The sequence below is a fragment of the Salvia miltiorrhiza genome, chromosome 1 (assembly GCF_028751815.1).
Source record: "Salvia miltiorrhiza cultivar Shanhuang (shh) chromosome 1, IMPLAD_Smil_shh, whole genome shotgun sequence".
Taxonomy (NCBI): Eukaryota; Viridiplantae; Streptophyta; class Magnoliopsida; order Lamiales; family Lamiaceae; genus Salvia; species Salvia miltiorrhiza.
This window is the reverse complement of record NC_080387.1, coordinates 40,634,306-40,650,471: the sequence shown is the minus strand read 5'-3', so window position 1 is coordinate 40,650,471 and position 16,166 is coordinate 40,634,306. Positions and strand designations below refer to the sequence as shown.

General features: G+C 36.0%; 2 protein-coding genes and 1 non-coding gene across 4 annotated transcripts; 2 read left to right on the top strand and 1 right to left on the bottom strand.

Moving 5' to 3' along the window:
* Positions 1 to 975: 975 nt before the first annotated feature.
* On the top strand, positions 976 to 6,217 carry LOC131024645 (ATP-dependent Clp protease proteolytic subunit-related protein 4, chloroplastic). Its single transcript, XM_057954152.1, has 7 exons — positions 976 to 1,322; positions 3,395 to 3,598; positions 4,435 to 4,490; positions 4,875 to 5,001; positions 5,185 to 5,262; positions 5,535 to 5,648; positions 5,740 to 6,217. Exons 1-7 carry the CDS (start codon positions 1,086 to 1,088, stop codon positions 5,809 to 5,811), a joined length of 888 nt encoding a protein of 295 aa, XP_057810135.1. The 5' UTR covers positions 976 to 1,085; the 3' UTR covers positions 5,812 to 6,217.
* Positions 6,218 to 7,843: 1,626 nt separating this feature from the next.
* Positions 7,844 to 7,951, bottom strand: LOC131007377 (small nucleolar RNA R71). The gene has a single exon (XR_009096079.1). It is a non-coding gene; the product is annotated as a small nucleolar RNA R71 (small nucleolar RNA).
* A 1,021-nt stretch (positions 7,952 to 8,972) lies between these two features.
* LOC131024632 (uncharacterized) lies at positions 8,973 to 12,615 on the top strand. 2 transcript variants are annotated; one of them, XM_057954142.1, is made up of 13 exons: positions 8,976 to 9,192; positions 9,276 to 9,413; positions 9,638 to 9,688; positions 9,784 to 9,957; positions 10,152 to 10,280; positions 10,389 to 10,528; positions 10,782 to 10,868; positions 11,249 to 11,374; positions 11,575 to 11,727; positions 11,849 to 11,950; positions 12,027 to 12,203; positions 12,292 to 12,359; positions 12,435 to 12,615. In XM_057954142.1, exons 2-13 carry the CDS (start codon positions 9,392 to 9,394, stop codon positions 12,526 to 12,528), a joined length of 1,323 nt encoding a protein of 440 aa, XP_057810125.1. In that variant the 5' UTR covers positions 8,976 to 9,192; positions 9,276 to 9,391; the 3' UTR covers positions 12,529 to 12,615. The 2 variants fall into 2 exon arrangements, 1 of the variants encoding a protein (XP_057810125.1); XR_009101965.1 differs by lacking the exon at positions 12,435 to 12,615 and having other exon boundaries at positions 8,973 to 9,192; positions 12,022 to 12,203.
* The last annotated feature ends 3,551 nt before the right edge of the window (positions 12,616 to 16,166 follow it).

Below are 16,166 nucleotides of genomic sequence, written 5' to 3'. Positions count from 1 at the left end.
CTTCACCCTCTCCGCAAAACCATCCGGTACCACCGCTGTCGTCGCCCCTCCCTGCTCTTCTTTGCGACAACCTCAGTAGCGAGGGGCTGTTCATGGATTGTTTTTTTTAGTGCTTGGAAGGATGGATGATGGTAGGTGACGAGTGTGTTAAGCTGTTTACTTTTGGGGAAGAAGTTAAAGCTACTATTACTAGTGCGCTGCTGTTATGAGAGAAGTGAGGCCAATTCGTATTTGAAGAGTACAGGGCTAATATTTTTGCACCATGATCGCCATTTTTACTGCTTGGATGTTTGCGAGAATTTGAGGAAGAAAGTCTGCATTGAGGGCCTTCCCAAATGTTTCACTTGTCAAGATTTTCGAGGAAGCCTTGTTCGCCTCGGCGCCCACCATTGTGGTGTGGCTGGAAAGAGATCAACAACGGGAGTCAATCGGAATAAGAAATAAGAGAAGGGAGAGGCAAAGATGGCGGTGTTGCTGGAGGGTTTTGCGAAGAGGGTGAAGGGGAGAAATAAAAAAAAATAAAAAAATTAAGTTAACGGTGAGAAAACGGCGCTAGGTTTAAATGCACCTTTTTATGGACTTTGTGATTGTATTTGAGTCAAGGTCGAAAATGGAGGGATACGCTCTAGTGTGTCCACTTCAGGGATATATCTGTACCTCAACCCTTTAATTTTTAACTTAAGTCAATCGAATAAAATTTTAATTGGGAGAAAGCAACTGAACATATACAGTGGCCAACAATTGATTAATTGAAAACAGATAATCAATAGAGAGCTAGGATTTTAGAATAAATTTCATGGTCAACACACATAACATATTTATAACAAATAGTAATACATTAAAAAGTTCATTTTAATCCGACTTTTTTTTTTCTTTTTCCGTTATTTCTGGAGCCCGACTTTATTTTAATATTGGAAAACCAATTAAATTAAAATTAAAATATTTTAAATAACAAAGTTGTACTCGCAAATATCAATGGCTGGGATTACCCAACCTTAATATGCACTGCTACTTCATTTTCGCTGAAACTGAAATTATAAATTTATAATCATAAACCTCTCTCTCTCTGTCTACCTAGTGCTGCTATGGCTTCGCTCCTGTTTCCGACTACCCGCATGAGACTAAACACCAGCCTAAGTGCAGCCGCGCCTCCTCCTCCTTCACCGTCTTCCCGGAGGCCATCTCCGCCGACGAGTTTTCTCTCTCCTTTCGTTGGTGGCAGCATCTCCGGCGACTTTGCGGGTCTGAGGATCCGACCCGCTTCCCTTGTTAACACCTCCTCCAATTCGACCTCTCGAGGGAAACGCGGCGTTGTTACTATGGTATTTTATCCCTACGTTTTGTTAAATTGTGGATATGTTTAGATAACTAGGTCTGCTGTTTGAAAACTAGAATTTAATGTGGCAATGAGGTTTGGGTTCAATGTTATTCGACTTAATTACTGGGTGAGACCATGCGTTTCTGCTTGAATTGGGATTAATTTCTGTTCATCGTTACTAACATTTTCTATTTTTAAATATTTCGTGAAGTTTTAATTGTTAGCTTATGCGTGTTTCTTATTCAGGATATCAAGTTTTCTAGTTCAGTTTCTGGGCCTCGTTTGGCTGATTCATGAGCTTGATATTCATATAAAATGTCTAGCTGGTTCTGTGAACTTATTTTGTCAAAAATGTATGAAGTGGCAATGCCTTATAGGCATCAATGTGATCTCTTTTTACTTCATGATGACTAAAATTATCTAATGATCATCACTAATTTAAGGGGCAATCTTCTGTGGAGTGTTAAAATGTATCCTTCGCTGGTGACTAGGACAGAAAATATACTGAAGTGCCGATTTTTTTGAGAACTAGTTACATGTAATCCTCTTTGTGTTGAGCATGGGTCAAGAAAAGTTTTGACTTCTTGATCAAATTCCTGAGTCTACTAGATGGAAAAAAAGGCAGCTTTCTTAATGTGGGCTGAACCTAGATGCAAATGGGAAATGTAAAGGCTTTTATCTGAGGGAAAGGGGAAGTTAACCAATAAAAGATAAAGAAACCGAAGGACCAAACTCTAGAACTCTTTAAACATGATCATTATCTTCTGGGAGACCAAAACTGTAATCATGAAAATTGAATCTACCTTTTGGAAGTGTGCTATTTTTTTTCTGGTCCGCAATAAGGTTTTTTATTAATGTAGTACACACCATCATATTTCTTCAACTTTTAAGATGAACTCTGTTGCGTTTCCTGGCTCAGAACACTACGTTTTTCTGGCACGAACATATGCTATTCAGTTTGATATCCCTGTCACAGATTGTTTGGTAACTTGTTCGGTCTGCTATGGCCTTACTATTTTCTGTCCAGTGGCTATAGCGTATCTATTCATGCATATGCTGAGGTAGAGCTAGGAACACTGGAACAAAATACTAGCTCACGTTTTTAATTCTATCGTGTGGATTATAAAGGTTATATGAAGGTTAATTGACAAGTAAAATACTCTAGATACACATTTGACTGATTAAATGACTTTCGTAGCTTGCTAATAGATGTCAAATTTACTTAATATAAAGTTATTTAGCATAGTAGACTTCTTAAGGGTTAGGATACTTGGCATAGTAGAAATTTAAGTTTAATTTCGATAGAATCATGCTTCACAAGCTAAACATATTAGAAACTAAGAGCATAGTGGAAACTAAGAGTAGATATTAATAGTTCACTCTTATACTCACGTGTGAGACTTGTGTTCTACTTTATGGTTTGGATATTTTATGTATTATCCCAAATCTCTTTTTTCCACTTAGTTTGGAGACATTTCTTGGTTTTCATCATGTTTGTTTTCAACTATATCCTCTCTTAGCTGTAGATGTAGTTTATGACCACTATCTATTTGTAAATCTCAGACATGTAAGTTGAAGATTTGCCTAATTACAGATGTTAGATAAATGAACTACAAGAAGTGTATACGTTCCATTAACAAATTGGTTGTAACATACTATTCTGGCAAACATGTCTCTTTTTATTAGTGAAGGAAAGATGTGGATGCTGATTCTTCGGTTGTAACTCTTAATGAGAAAAAACATTGTAATATAAACATTCAGTTATGTTGAGATACATAATGTAGTACTTACTACACAAAATATTTACCACTAGAAGGATTTATTTCTCTCTCTCTTTTTTTAAGGGGAATAATATACAGTACTTGTTATTAATGTAATTTTCTAACAGTTTTAGTGAGGACAAATGAACATTGACCTCTCACTAGATATAATATATGTACATCACTTTTTTCAACCCTTTGGGCGTAGCCGGTTATAGTAAGGTTTGTTTGAACCTAACTTGAAGTTGGCACACTCCTGTGTTTATGAGTTATCTACTGCCTTTTTGACTGACACAGTGTTAATCTTTTGTTACAGGTAATCCCTTTCTCCAGAGGAAGTGCTTGGGAGCAACCTCCACCAGATTTAGCATCCTACTTATACAAGAACCGCATTGTGTATCTGGGGATGTCTCTAGTGCCTTCTGTCACTGAACTGATACTTGCTGAATTCCTTTACCTACAATATGAAGATGAGGAGAAACCAATATATCTTTATGTGAATTCCACTGGGACGACCAAGGTTAGAGCTTTTGAATGTTGATCCATCCCCAGCTTCAGCTTTATGCATTTCCATTTATGTATTGCTATTACCAATTAATTTCTCAAGGAGAAGAAAATAAATGACTTCAAAACTCCACTGTCATTTATTGCACCAGAAGACACATCAAATTGTAAACCTAGAGACATGGAATATCCCCAAACTTGTGTGTACTTTTAAGCACCTGTTGCGTGATCCCTCCCCCTCCTTATGCCTTATCTGTTGAAGAGTGTTCTTCCTCGAGTATGCCCGAGTATCAGTGTTCAGCTTTTAGTTTTGGTGGTTTACAAATTCATTTTACCTCAAGATGGTCTTGATTTGATTTAAATAACAAGAAATATTACCTGACCGATATTTGTTGTTGTGAGATTATCACATTCATAGTTTTGGTGTTTATCACATTCAGCTTTTAGTTTTGGTGGTTTACGAGTTCATTTTACCTCAAGATGGTCTTGATTTGATTTAAATATGATTTAATGAGAAACATTACCTGACCGACATTTGTTGTTGTGACTTGTGAGATTATCATATTCATAGTTAATGCTGGAAATTCTGGTAAATTATCTAATATCTTCTTGCCTCTAGTGACCTTTAGATATGGATTATTTCCTCCCCTCTCTGCAACTTATTGATTTCTATATGGAAAATTAATTAGTAGACCATTCTTCATGTAAGTGTAATCTCATCATTTTGAATTGAGATCTCACAATTGTATGGTGGTACCAGAAGGCGATAATTTGTAGTTCCTACATTTGCTAGTCACTGGATCATTTTAAATCCATTGATTCCTGTTTCCGTTGTTATTTTACTTTCTGCAGGGTGGTGAGAAGTTGGGCTATGAGACGGAAGCATTTGCAATATATGATGTTATGAGGTTATAAATCTGTAACTGTGCAACAGACTCTTTAGTCCTAGCTGTCTGTATGCAAAGTTAGTATTGGATTATCCATAGGAAACCTATCTCAACTCAAAATGAACTCCATCATGTAACAGGAATAATACATCATACTGATAAAATAGTAGAAGTTGTGGCAAGATCGAGTAAATACTTTTCATGAACCTTTCAGTTCATTTACCAATTACATCTAAACTTGGAGTTAAAACCTCCTTTTTATTTTCTCCTTCAACTAGCTTTAATGAATTCATAGAGGATCTTGAGCAATGAAGAAGCAAATATCATTTTTGCTGGACAATTCATATGGACAGAAGTTGGTGAACTTCTATTCCATTTGCAATTCTAACCTTTAATTCCTTACAGATATGTGAAACCACCAATTTTTACGCTATGTGTTGGCAATGCATGGGGAGAAGCTGCACTTCTACTGGCTGCTGGTGCAAAGGGTAATCGATCTGCCTTACCCTCATCAACAATCATGATCAAGCAGGTTTGCTTTAAACCATACCATTGCTTTGCATTTGACTTTGATTGTCTCACAAGAATAGATTGTCTGGCTTTGCTACTTTGAGCAGAGTTTCTAATCCTGTAAAACAATGAAGCACCGACTATCTCACCTTTAGTTCATTTTGGTACTTTTCGTTCTTATATTGATTTCAAATATACTTTTCAGCCAATTGCCAGGTTCCAGGGTCAAGCAACAGATGTAGAGCTTATGAGGAAAGAAGTTAGAAATGTGAAGGCTGAGTTGGTAAAGTAAATAGATAGCTTCCGTCATTTATACCCCAGAAATTTCATTGAAAAAATTGGAAGAGAATTCTGCGAAGCTGTTTGTTTTAATCCCCATCTCTTACCTCTATGTCAATTCCATGTGCCCATCAACATGACTTAATGGTTCAACAACACATCTGGGAAATTGCAGGCTGATTCCTCAAGTTCACCTTTTCCTTAATTTATGTGCCACCATTATGTCCTTGTATGCAAAATGAATTTATATTAATAACTGCATATTTGATTTGAAAGGTCAAACTCTACGCGAAACATATTGGAAAATCACCTGAGGAGATCGAAGAAGACATAAGGCGTCCAAAATATTTTAGTCCTAGCGAGGCTCTTGAATATGGAATTATTGATAAGGTACACATTCCATTTACGTTGATCATCTCAAATAGCATTATTGTTTACAATTTGATAGTTATGCAGTGACACTATTATTTATAATTTGAAGGTTCTCTACAATGAGAGGAGTACTGAAGACAGAGGAGTTCTATCGGATCTTAAGAAAGCACAACTTATTTAAATGAATTTGAAGTGCTTTTCGCTCGGGCCAGAGTAGCAGGATACTTTCTTCACACATGGATTCAAGATTTAATTATATTTTGGACGTTGGAGCGGAGTACTTGGAGAAGGATCTGGAGTTGTTATCCAAAATAACTGGAGCTTCGTGTTACATTAAAATTCACGAAAAAGCTAGTCCTTGCATTGGTCCATAAAGGCAGTGTAGTGATGCGTTTTGTTGTATGTTATGGCAGTAGGTCACACTAACATTTCATACAAGTTTACAGTAATTGGAGAATGAGTTTCAGTCTGCAGGTCTCTATTTAGATGCATGGGCTTTCCAGTGTTTATAGTGCCTCAGGATTCTTGGTTATTCAGTACCAGAATATATTTTCTGTTTCGAAAGAAATATGCTGGATTTCCGTTCCTGTTGATCTTATTCCCATATTTTTTAGATCAATCTTTTTGTCTTAACCAAATGTAGTTTTCCCAAAAATGATGTGATCTTAGAATGTCTGTCATCGAACTAGTATGCTAAGGGCCTAAAGCCTTGCGATGCTCACTTATCTCTTTGGGGCAACTTTTATACTCACTTCGGTCCAATTAATTTGATCAATATTAACTACTTTATTATTTTTTCACTCTATTCACTTTATCACAAAACACAATTAGAACACTAAAGTTTAACTTCTTAAATCAAGTTGATTAACTACTTTATTATTTTTTCACTCTATTCAAGTGACTAAACTCTAACTTCTTAAATCATGTGTCGAAAAGAAATTGATCAACTTAGGTGAGTTGGAGAGGGTAATAGTTATCCATATTCAACACTAAGGTTGTCCAGGATAGTTAAATAATTTGTTTTATTTGAGCGTTTGGTAGCTTATACTCCATCCATCCCTCAAATAACTTCTTATATTTTCTTTTTGGGTCGTTTCCCAAATAACTTTCTATTCATTTTGGGACACTACCCCACCACTAATAGTACCCAATTTATTCTTACTTTTCACATTTTCACCACTTTCAATGCTAATTATAACACATTTTCACCACTTTCAAAGTATAATATTTTTTTCACCATTTTCAATACACTCAACAATTTTGTCTTAAAACTCATGCCCCTCCCTCCTAGGAAGTTTTTTGGGGGACCGAGGGAGTATTATCTAAGAAGATGGTCCTTGATAATTGAGAAGTTCGACCTTTTTCTACTGTTCCACTTAAAAAACTAATATCGACTCCCTCCTCGGATTATTTATCCAGAGCGAGATTACTAGCTTAGGCGGTGGGGCGGTGGGCAGTGGCATAAATTTTTTTTTTCTAACTTCTTAAAAAAATTATTTATTAAATGTATATAAAATTAAAATTATAATTCATTCATTTAATCTATAATTATCTTTTCTATCAAACAAGAATATTAGTTATTTTAGAATTTTATCTTACCTACCGTAGATCTAAATAGATAACTAATCTCATATTTTCTATATTATTTATCTTAATTTTATTAATCATACTATTTCTAAATATGAATATCAAACATGCACTAAGACTATATGTAGTTGTGACCTTTTGCAGTTTTGATGTAATAACAAAAAAAAGAAAAGTTTAAATCCATCCATGGTACGGGCTCTAAGTGATAAAGGTCAAAGATTATTCATCCATTAGTTTTTGTGATCAATGTGAATGTTCTTTTTAGTATTGACAGAGGAAATTAAACAATGGAATACGAGGGATTTTGCTCCTCCGCTGACTACATCTTATATTGTTATTTGGGTAACAGTTAGGCACTATGAGCTTAAGCACGTACATTCATTTTAATCAGCTGCCTTCTTTTTATGAAATGTCCATTGAACTTCATCAAAGAGTTTTATTCTGTAATTCAGACTTTTTCTCTACAAAGCTAGTTTGAACTAAGATCAGTTAATGATGAGGTGTTTTCCATACATCTTGAAGACATAGTTAAAGCATAGTTCATGTATCTAGCACCAAACTCTCTTCAGGATTGAGAGGCAGTTTTCAAGAAATTCATGGCCAAGTACACTAATCAGAATACTCAGGATTTGAGAGCATAGATTTTTACATTTGCTCAAACCTCGGGTGAATCTTTTCATGAGGCATGAGACCGATTTATGAGTCTTCAGCAACAATGCCCACCATCATCATTTACCATCCGAGATATCAAATCAATTCTTCTATGACAGTTAATGGCTTGTATACGAACTTTTGGCATATTCTGATTTTAACCTTTAACATAAGATTTTGCTTGAAAAATCATGAACCTTGGGCATATTCTGGTTTTAACCTCAATCAAAAGATTTTGTGTATAAATATTTGATCTTTTAATTGTTTCTGATTTTAACTATGAGAATAGTATTCGACCACATATGTGGCATTTTAATCTTATGTGACTTATAATTAGCTGATATGGCACCCAACCTTCGATCTTCATCGATTTTTCTTTGCCCATTTTCTTTAAATCTACCCTAATTCTGTGGCACCCGCACTTCAAACTCCATCGATTTTTCTTCAATTGTTGTGTAAATCTCAATTGGTTCTTGTCGCCATTAATTTATTATTGCATTGCATTAATTTATTGCAAAGAGGAACAATTGCAAGTAATACTTTTTTTATTGCCTTAATTTCAATCCCCAAATATCAGTGTTAATAAGTTAAACGATGTCATTCGTATTAAAATGAATGCGTTTCAGTGTCACCATCGATGAAGCAACGCTGGATTTCAGGCTTCCATGTCATCATATTTTTGGTCGGCAATTATTTTTGTTGTTAAAATCATAGACAATTAAAAGTTTAAATATTTATACGCAATATATTTTACAAGAGATTAAAATTAAAACATCTCCAAAATTCATGATTTTACGAGCAAAATGTTTTATTAGAGGTTACAAGTCATAGACCCTAAAGGTCGTGATTTTTACAAGCCATAAACCCTCATTCTTACTCTACTTTTTTTTTAATTACTCATTCTTACTCTACTTGTCACTTGATTTAATATAATAGTATATATTTTTTTAATCACTCATTTTTACTCTACTTGTCATTTGATTTAATATACCTTTTCATAAATGCCTCAAAAGAAAGAAAAGAAAACTATTTATGGAAAGAAAGTAAAATGTACGTATAGGCCGGTGACGTATATAAGAGGTTTTATTTAGTTTTTTTTTTTTGGGTGCGGGGACCGGGGACGTATATAATAGTTTTGAATTCAAAAACCAACTCCCAACCAAACAGATCGCGCACACTGTCGATCTTCGCCACGCGCCACCCGTGGGGCGAGCTACTGGATTACGGCTCCGCCGATTTCTCCGGCCGCCTCAAACGCAATCTCAGCTAATCAATCTTCTACTGCGGATCGTGCTGGCGGCTTCTCTTCTATCGTCGGAGCTAGGTTAGGGCTTCTGATTTTGAGAAAATTTGTTGTTCGTATTAAATTCGACAAGGCATTAAACAAGAGCGTTTGCTTTATAACAGAAGACACGTGGCTCAATCCTATAGTCTTGATAGAAACCGAAACAAACATGATTATAAATAACTGGAGCGGCTAAAATAGAATAAACTTTCTCTCACAATTCAACAACTTGAACGCCATGGCTTCTACTTCTCAACTTGGTATGTTGATTTGATTAGAAAACCCTTTCTCTTTCACTTTCTTGAACCATATCTCTTGTGTATACTTCCATTTTTAGCACGCTTCACTTGATTCATGCATGGTTGCATCTATGTGTGTGCGGGTTTTCTATGATTTTACTTGTTCTTGCTAAGCAACATGACTACCTTTTTGAAATTTTTTTGTGGGCTTCGAGTACTCATTTTCCAGTTGATAAAAATGGCAGGTGAAAGGATTATCGAGGCTGGTGCTAGTGGAAACCTGTCAAAACTTAGGGGTGAACTCTTTTTTCTTTTCTTTTTTTCTGCGTCTTTGTATTCTTGTTTTTTTGGTGTCTAATTCTCAGATTTCATTTTTGTTGTGTGATGGCAGAGATCAGAAGGAAGATTGATGATGCCAAAGAGTTCAATAGAATATGCGATGAATACTGTGACTACTCCACTGGCCGGAGTGTATTGCATCACGCTGCTGCAATGGGACATCTTGAGATTTGCAAATTCTTGATTGAGAAAGCCAAAGTTTATGTTAATGCTACGGCTTACAAGAGTTCTCTCTCTCTCTCCTGCTTCTTTCGATTCTTATGTCTGCGATACTTTTATTAATTCAATAAGATTCTTGAATTGTTCGTTCTGGGGTTTGTTTTCTTTGTGACTCCAAGTTGTGTACCAATTTTTTTTTAAGTTTAATTAATTATTTTCCCTTAGTTAATCTTGGTATACTAACTCTATAAACTGCTGCAGGGGAAACTGCTCTGACAGAAGCTGCTAAAGGGGGACATTTCGAAATTGTGAAGTATCTCATCTCCCAAGGTGCAATTAGTATCGCGAGTTTACATGGATACACTGTGTTGCATTATGCAGTTCTGAATGGTCAGTGGTTTTGTAGGTTGCTTGTGCCACATTTTTATTTAGAAGATCGTAATGTTGTGAAAGACTTTGCTTATGGTGTTGTATGCTAATTTCTTGGTTTTGTTTCAGATAACTGGGAGCTTACGCTATTTTTGGTGAAAGGCGGTATTCGTTTAGATGTAAATTCTTCAGATGGAACTCCTTTACAAATTGCTGTATCTCATGGCAATGTCGACATTGTGAAGCTTCTGTTGGTTTATGGCGTAAAGGTTGGGAAGCACAACCTTGAGTTGCACTGTTTGCTAAGGAGTGTTTCTTAAGAAGAGTCTTGCCTAAATTATTTATAGATCAAGACAATCTTAAATCATTAAAAGTTTTGAATGTGGAAAAGAGTCTGATTGGTTTGGTGTGTCAATTTTGCTACTGTATCCAATCATACTGATATAATCTCGTAAGGCTGATGTATTATTGGATGCTCATATTTCTTTTTGATTAATGTGTTTGCTGCTTTCTATTTTGCAGCCAGATTTCTGTTATTTCATTTTGGAGTCCCCTCTTATATGTGCAATCAAGTCTCACTCACTAGAATGCTTGGTTTGGCTGCTTAAGGTATGTTTGGTGAAATGGAGATTCCAGTCTTGTCTAATTTGTTCTTTTGTGTTTGATGTCTGTTTTGAGATTGGGGGTTAGCCCCATTATGTATTTAAACATTGTTACCAACTACAATCATCCTACCATTTATTTAAATGGACACCTCAAATGGACATTGCTCACGCTTGCACTTTGGTTCCTTAGTTATTGAAAGATTCACTTGAAGAAGTTCTATTTCATCTCTTTTGCTGTAATTTATTTCAATCTGTCTTGTTTTTTTCATTTCATTAGTATCTGGTTCAGGTAAAACTCTTTTCTTCAATTATATATCTGATAGCCTATTCTGTATTGGGAAACATTGAATTACTTTTCATGGGTTAAGTCCTTTCTCATTGCAGGCTGGGGCTGACCCAAATAGGTTTTATCTTGGGTATAGTCCTTTGTCATATGCAGCAAAAGAACATGACACACTATATCTGGAGTATTTGCTTTGTGCTGGAGCGAATCCAAATAAATATTTGCTGGTTAATTTCTATGTCTCTCTTTTCTTTATAGTGTCTACGTATGATATTTTCTGCCCCTCTTGTTGCAGACATCCTACTCCACATCAATCTCTCAGACCAATTCATTGTCGTCTAATCTCTTTGCCACTTGATGAGCGAGCTTTTATTTTACCTCTTGTTGTTTCCTCTTTTCTGGTTGTACTGATAATGACGACTTTCAGGGTCATATGTACCCTATTGAGGATGCTGCTTTGGCAAATAATCGTAATGCTGCTGAACTTTTGTTTCCGCTGACTCGACCGATAGAACGTTATCCAGAATGGAGTGTTGATTGCATAATGGAGTACTGTGATTCTGAATATATTAAAAGAGAGGTCTGAAACCACTTTTTCATTGTTTCTGTGGTCAAGTCTTGATGGTCCACATTATTATACAATTAAGCAAATCTTTTGATCTTCAGTTGAATTCTGTGATTTACAACCACTTATCTTGCAGAGAGAGGAGTATAGGAGTCAGTGCATGGCCGAAATAGTCGAGAACGGGCACAGTTCAATGGCACGCCAGTATTACGCCCTTGCAGTTGCACGTTTTAAACTAGTAAGTTTTCCTACACGAAAGTTGATCATATAAATCCGTGGCCATGCGTGGTAAGATTTGTGATTGTGAAGCATAGGCTAGTAATCTTGATCCATCTAACCCGAAATGGGCGGCAAAGCGGAGCCTGTGTAGTGCGCATGAGGGTAAACGCATAATTGCTATGTACGAGGCTGATGAATGCATTAAACTTTGGCCACGTTTCCCGGAGCCTCGCCCCGGAGAAGACAGTGCTCTTGGAGCTAAGATATTCAAGGTATGATCATCAAACTCCATATATACAGAGTCATACCAAATGCTCATCTAAAAGATTAATGGTTGTGTTTGTGTTTGTGTTTGGGAAGACATTCATGCATTCAGGCCTTGTCTTCTTGTTGAGTCCTTACGATGACCAAGTCCTTGAGTTATTTAGGTAACTATAATATCTTTTTTTTTTCATAATTTTACCAAAATATACTCCAATTTATGTTTTGGTTTTTGGTGGCAGAGTTTCTTTATATGATTACTTTGCTTGGTTGTATCTGATGAGCAGCGCGGAGGAGATTACGAGTATGTTTTATATGCCCAATTATCCTTGTTAATTCGATCGCACTCATATACGTTTATTCATGTCACATTGCAAATATTGTTTCCGATTAACCAATCGTGTTGCTGTTGCATTTCTATTCTTTATTATTGTCTGCTCAGTTCTTTGTTCAAGCTTGGCTGAGATTATTTATCTAATGCTCTTGATTATCCCAAACTTTACAAATCATTACTATACCCTAGTGACCAATGAATTATTATTTTATTTATTTAAATATAGTCGTTAAGAAATTTGAATTTCGAATAACCAAAATGTAAATTTATTTTAAATTTTTTATTCAAAATAAAAAAGAATTTAGTTAATTTCATTATTTTTTCACATTGTAGTTTTTTTGTTATTATTTAATAATCTTTTTAATTTTTTTAAATTACAAAAAAAAAATACAGTACAAAAAAAAAACTACTATGTGGATAAAATAATGAATTAACTAAAATCTTTTTTATTTTGAACCAAAATTTTTAAATGAATTTATTCTTTCAAGTATTTAACCACATTTTATCTAGATAAATTTTATCCAAATAGCACTATTACTTTTTTTTTTTAGGGATATGTCATCCCAAAACCTAGGGTTTCTGATTTTGAGAATTTTTGTTGTTATTAGCAATGCTTTTTGCTAAATTAAATGCGATTAAGGCAAATAATCTACAAGATGGAGCAATAGCAAGTCAAAGATGAAAAGGACCATTTGCTGTATAACAGAAGACACGTGGCTCAATCCCCTCCCTCTTTCTTCTCGCCTTTAGTCTTGATAAAAATAAAATGATTTTTATATTCGATCTAAAATGAATAATTTTCATAATCAAAGAAAATAGCTAAGCGTTTCTCCTAAGAAACTATATGATCATAAGAACTAAGAAGCAAATTTCTCAAAAGATAGTCATGCAACAACAAAAAAAAAATCCTTTTTTCAGGGTTAAACAATTCCTTGCTAGTTTTTGTGACACTATAAACAAATTGGATCGGCTTTAAATTAATATATTGAAGTTTCTCTCACATATTCAACAATTTTGAACACCGACGTCTCATAATTTGTGTGTTGTTCCTCGTTATATTTTATTATTATATTTATTGTTTTATTAATATCTTTTTAAAAAATAAATTTTATTATAATATTATAAATTATATTAAAATTTTATTTTAAAAATTAACTTTGAACTAATCAACTCTAATAATGAATTAATAATTAATAAAAAGATAAATGATAAACAAATGATTATATATTCTAATTAGATATTAATAGAAATTTTATTCTAAAAAAAGATATTAATAGAATTATTTAATATTTTCACAAAAATGTCTTGAATCAAACTTTTTGGTGTCGAAAAATAGATGTCATGATTAATCCTTTTCCCACCGTGCCTTTGACCTTGTTCGCCTCCATTATCGGCAGTTTCAGTTGATTTTTCGAGAAAAATAAAATTTTATAAAGTATTTTAATGATAACATAATGTAAAGTTCTAGTAAAAGAAATGTTGTAAATATTTTTAAAAAATATGCTTAAATATTGAATACTCCTAATTGATATTCCTTGAAAAATAGATAGAGGAGCAGAGTAGCGAAAAAGAAGGCAAATACGGAGGCGGGAATCTCTGGTAAAGCAAAAAGGCCCCAAATTTTTGGCAATACAATACAACCCTAACCTCTCTCAGCTCAAATGCGCACTCACAATTGACCATTGATATGGACGCAGCAGAGATCCAACAAGATCCCTTTCAGTCGCTAATTAAACTCTGCGAGCCAATCGATTCGCAGAATGAGAAATTCCCCAACTGCCCGTTTGCGCGGGAATCCGACACTATTATGGAGTCGAACCCCGACCAGTTTTCGCCGTCGCCGGAGGAAACGCCCGAGCAAATCGTCATGGTTTCGGCGCCCGGAAGCGCGAACACGGCCGATCAACTTATGCCGGAAGAAGACGCAGTCTTCCACACCCCGCCGGAGCATCACTCCCACTCTCATCTCTCCTCCTCTGAGGACCAAAACCCTAGGGAGTTCGCTGAAGGGGTGAGAATAGCTGATAGAACGACCGAGGTTAGGGTTTCGGAAGCGGGATTGGATGATTTTCCGGAGACTAAGAGAGCAAGGGTGGTGCCCGGAGAGGAATTTGAGGGTGTGGCAGATGAGGTTATTGCTTCAGGCAGTGGGGATTCTAATGGTGAGGATGCGGATGCCGTCAACGGAAATCATGAGTTGGGGAAAAAAATTGAATGCTCCAAGGGCATTGGGGTGACTGATTCAAGCCGGAGTTTGGACAGTTGTAAAATTGAGAGGGAATGTGATGATGAAACAGTTCCTATGGAGGAAACAGTTCCGTTAGGGGAAACAGAGTTGGATGAGACTGAGGGAGATGAGGTTATTGCTTTAGGCAGTAGGGATTCTAAAATGGCTGAAGGTTCATTAGGTGGCTTGATGAAAGACGGTGTTGCCATTGATGGGTTTGGGGAGAAAATTGAATATGCCACGGGCATGGAGGTGGCTAGATGCTATAAGAGTGATTCGAGTGTTGAAATTGAGAGGGATGTCGCGAAGCTCAAACACAGTGCTAAAAGAATTGAGGAGTTCAGGTATAGCGCTGAGGGAGGTGACGGGAGAAGAGAGCGTCAATTGCCAGCATCGATGGTAGGGAAAGACGAGGACGTTGTGGATGAGAAGAGTAGTGAGGAGAGAAGGGCAAGTCCATTGCCACCATCGGACATTGTGGAAGGTTCGCCTAAGAAGAGTGATCAAGGATGGGTGGAGTTGGTGAATAGGCTCAGTACTGTTTTTGGCTTTGAGGATGGGAAAGCAGACTTTATAGAGACTGCTGAGAGGAAGGGTATCAAGTTTCCGAGGCCAAGATGGTGGCCTCCTCCTGGTGAGGACTTTTAAAAATGTGGCTTTCACAATTTGGTGGTGAACAAGTTTTGATCCTCATTTCTTCACTTTTTGTTTTGTATGTTGTTGTAAATGCATGGGGAGTCGGCTTTCAATGTGCACAAAGTCAGTGTAAAGTTTGAAATTCTGTTTTTTCCTGTTTGGCGGTTGGTACAAACTGGTTAGATTATTTAATCCATCAATGCTTGGTGAAACAATTCCTCTTTTGCATTTAGGTGTCGATAGGAAAGTTATGTAGACTAATACGATGTTTGTATCCTTGGATAGCTTGTCTCTGAGCCGGCTGTGAACAGTGTTCCAGATACTATGATTCTTCTCAGACAAAATTATCCTTCTTCGGCATAACCAATGGTCGCCCCCAAATTCGGACAGCAACATATGAGAGTGCAAAGGGGGGGAAAGTGGGTGGAATCGGTGAAATGATGATTCTTGGAGCTGTTGTTGCTGTTTGACGAAAATTTTAGAGGAGTGGCGATTTTAGGTTAGAGTAGATTGTAAATTTTGGTTTATATGAGAAAAAGAATGTGATTGTTTATGTGAGAAAGAGGGAATGGTAAGTGGGAGGATGCAAGAAGAGAAAATGGAGTGGGTGATGGGTTTTGGGTTCAAGAAGAGAAATCGAGTTGGCGATTTGGGGGGTTGAGAGAGAAGATGTTGGCGGTGTGTGGATGATCAATTCCTTGATTTTTTATTTTTTTAATGATAATTTTTGGAAATTTTGTTGTTTTTTAAATTATTAGGAGGCTATATTAGTAAACA

What these genes read in the sequence shown, in the direction of transcription:
- LOC131024645 (XM_057954152.1), top strand. Translation starts at nt 1,086, where the DNA reads ATGGCTTCGCTCCTGTTTCCGACTACCCGCATGAGACTAAACACCAGC. An exon ending in ATTCCACTGGGACGACCAAG is followed by an intron (nt 3,599 to 4,434) that starts GTTAGAGCTTTT and finishes TACTTTCTGCAG; the next exon opens with GGTGGTGAGAAGTTGGGCTA. An exon ending in AATATGGAATTATTGATAAG is followed by an intron (nt 5,649 to 5,739) that starts GTACACATTCCA and finishes TATAATTTGAAG; the next exon opens with GTTCTCTACAATGAGAGGAG.
- LOC131024632 (XM_057954142.1), top strand. Translation starts at nt 9,392, where the DNA reads ATGGCTTCTACTTCTCAACTTG. An exon ending in ATCCAAATAAATATTTGCTG is followed by an intron (nt 11,375 to 11,574) that starts GTTAATTTCTAT and finishes GACGACTTTCAG; the next exon opens with GGTCATATGTACCCTATTGA. An exon ending in CAAGTCCTTGAGTTATTTAG is followed by an intron (nt 12,360 to 12,434) that starts GTAACTATAATA and finishes TTTTGGTGGCAG; the next exon opens with AGTTTCTTTATATGATTACT.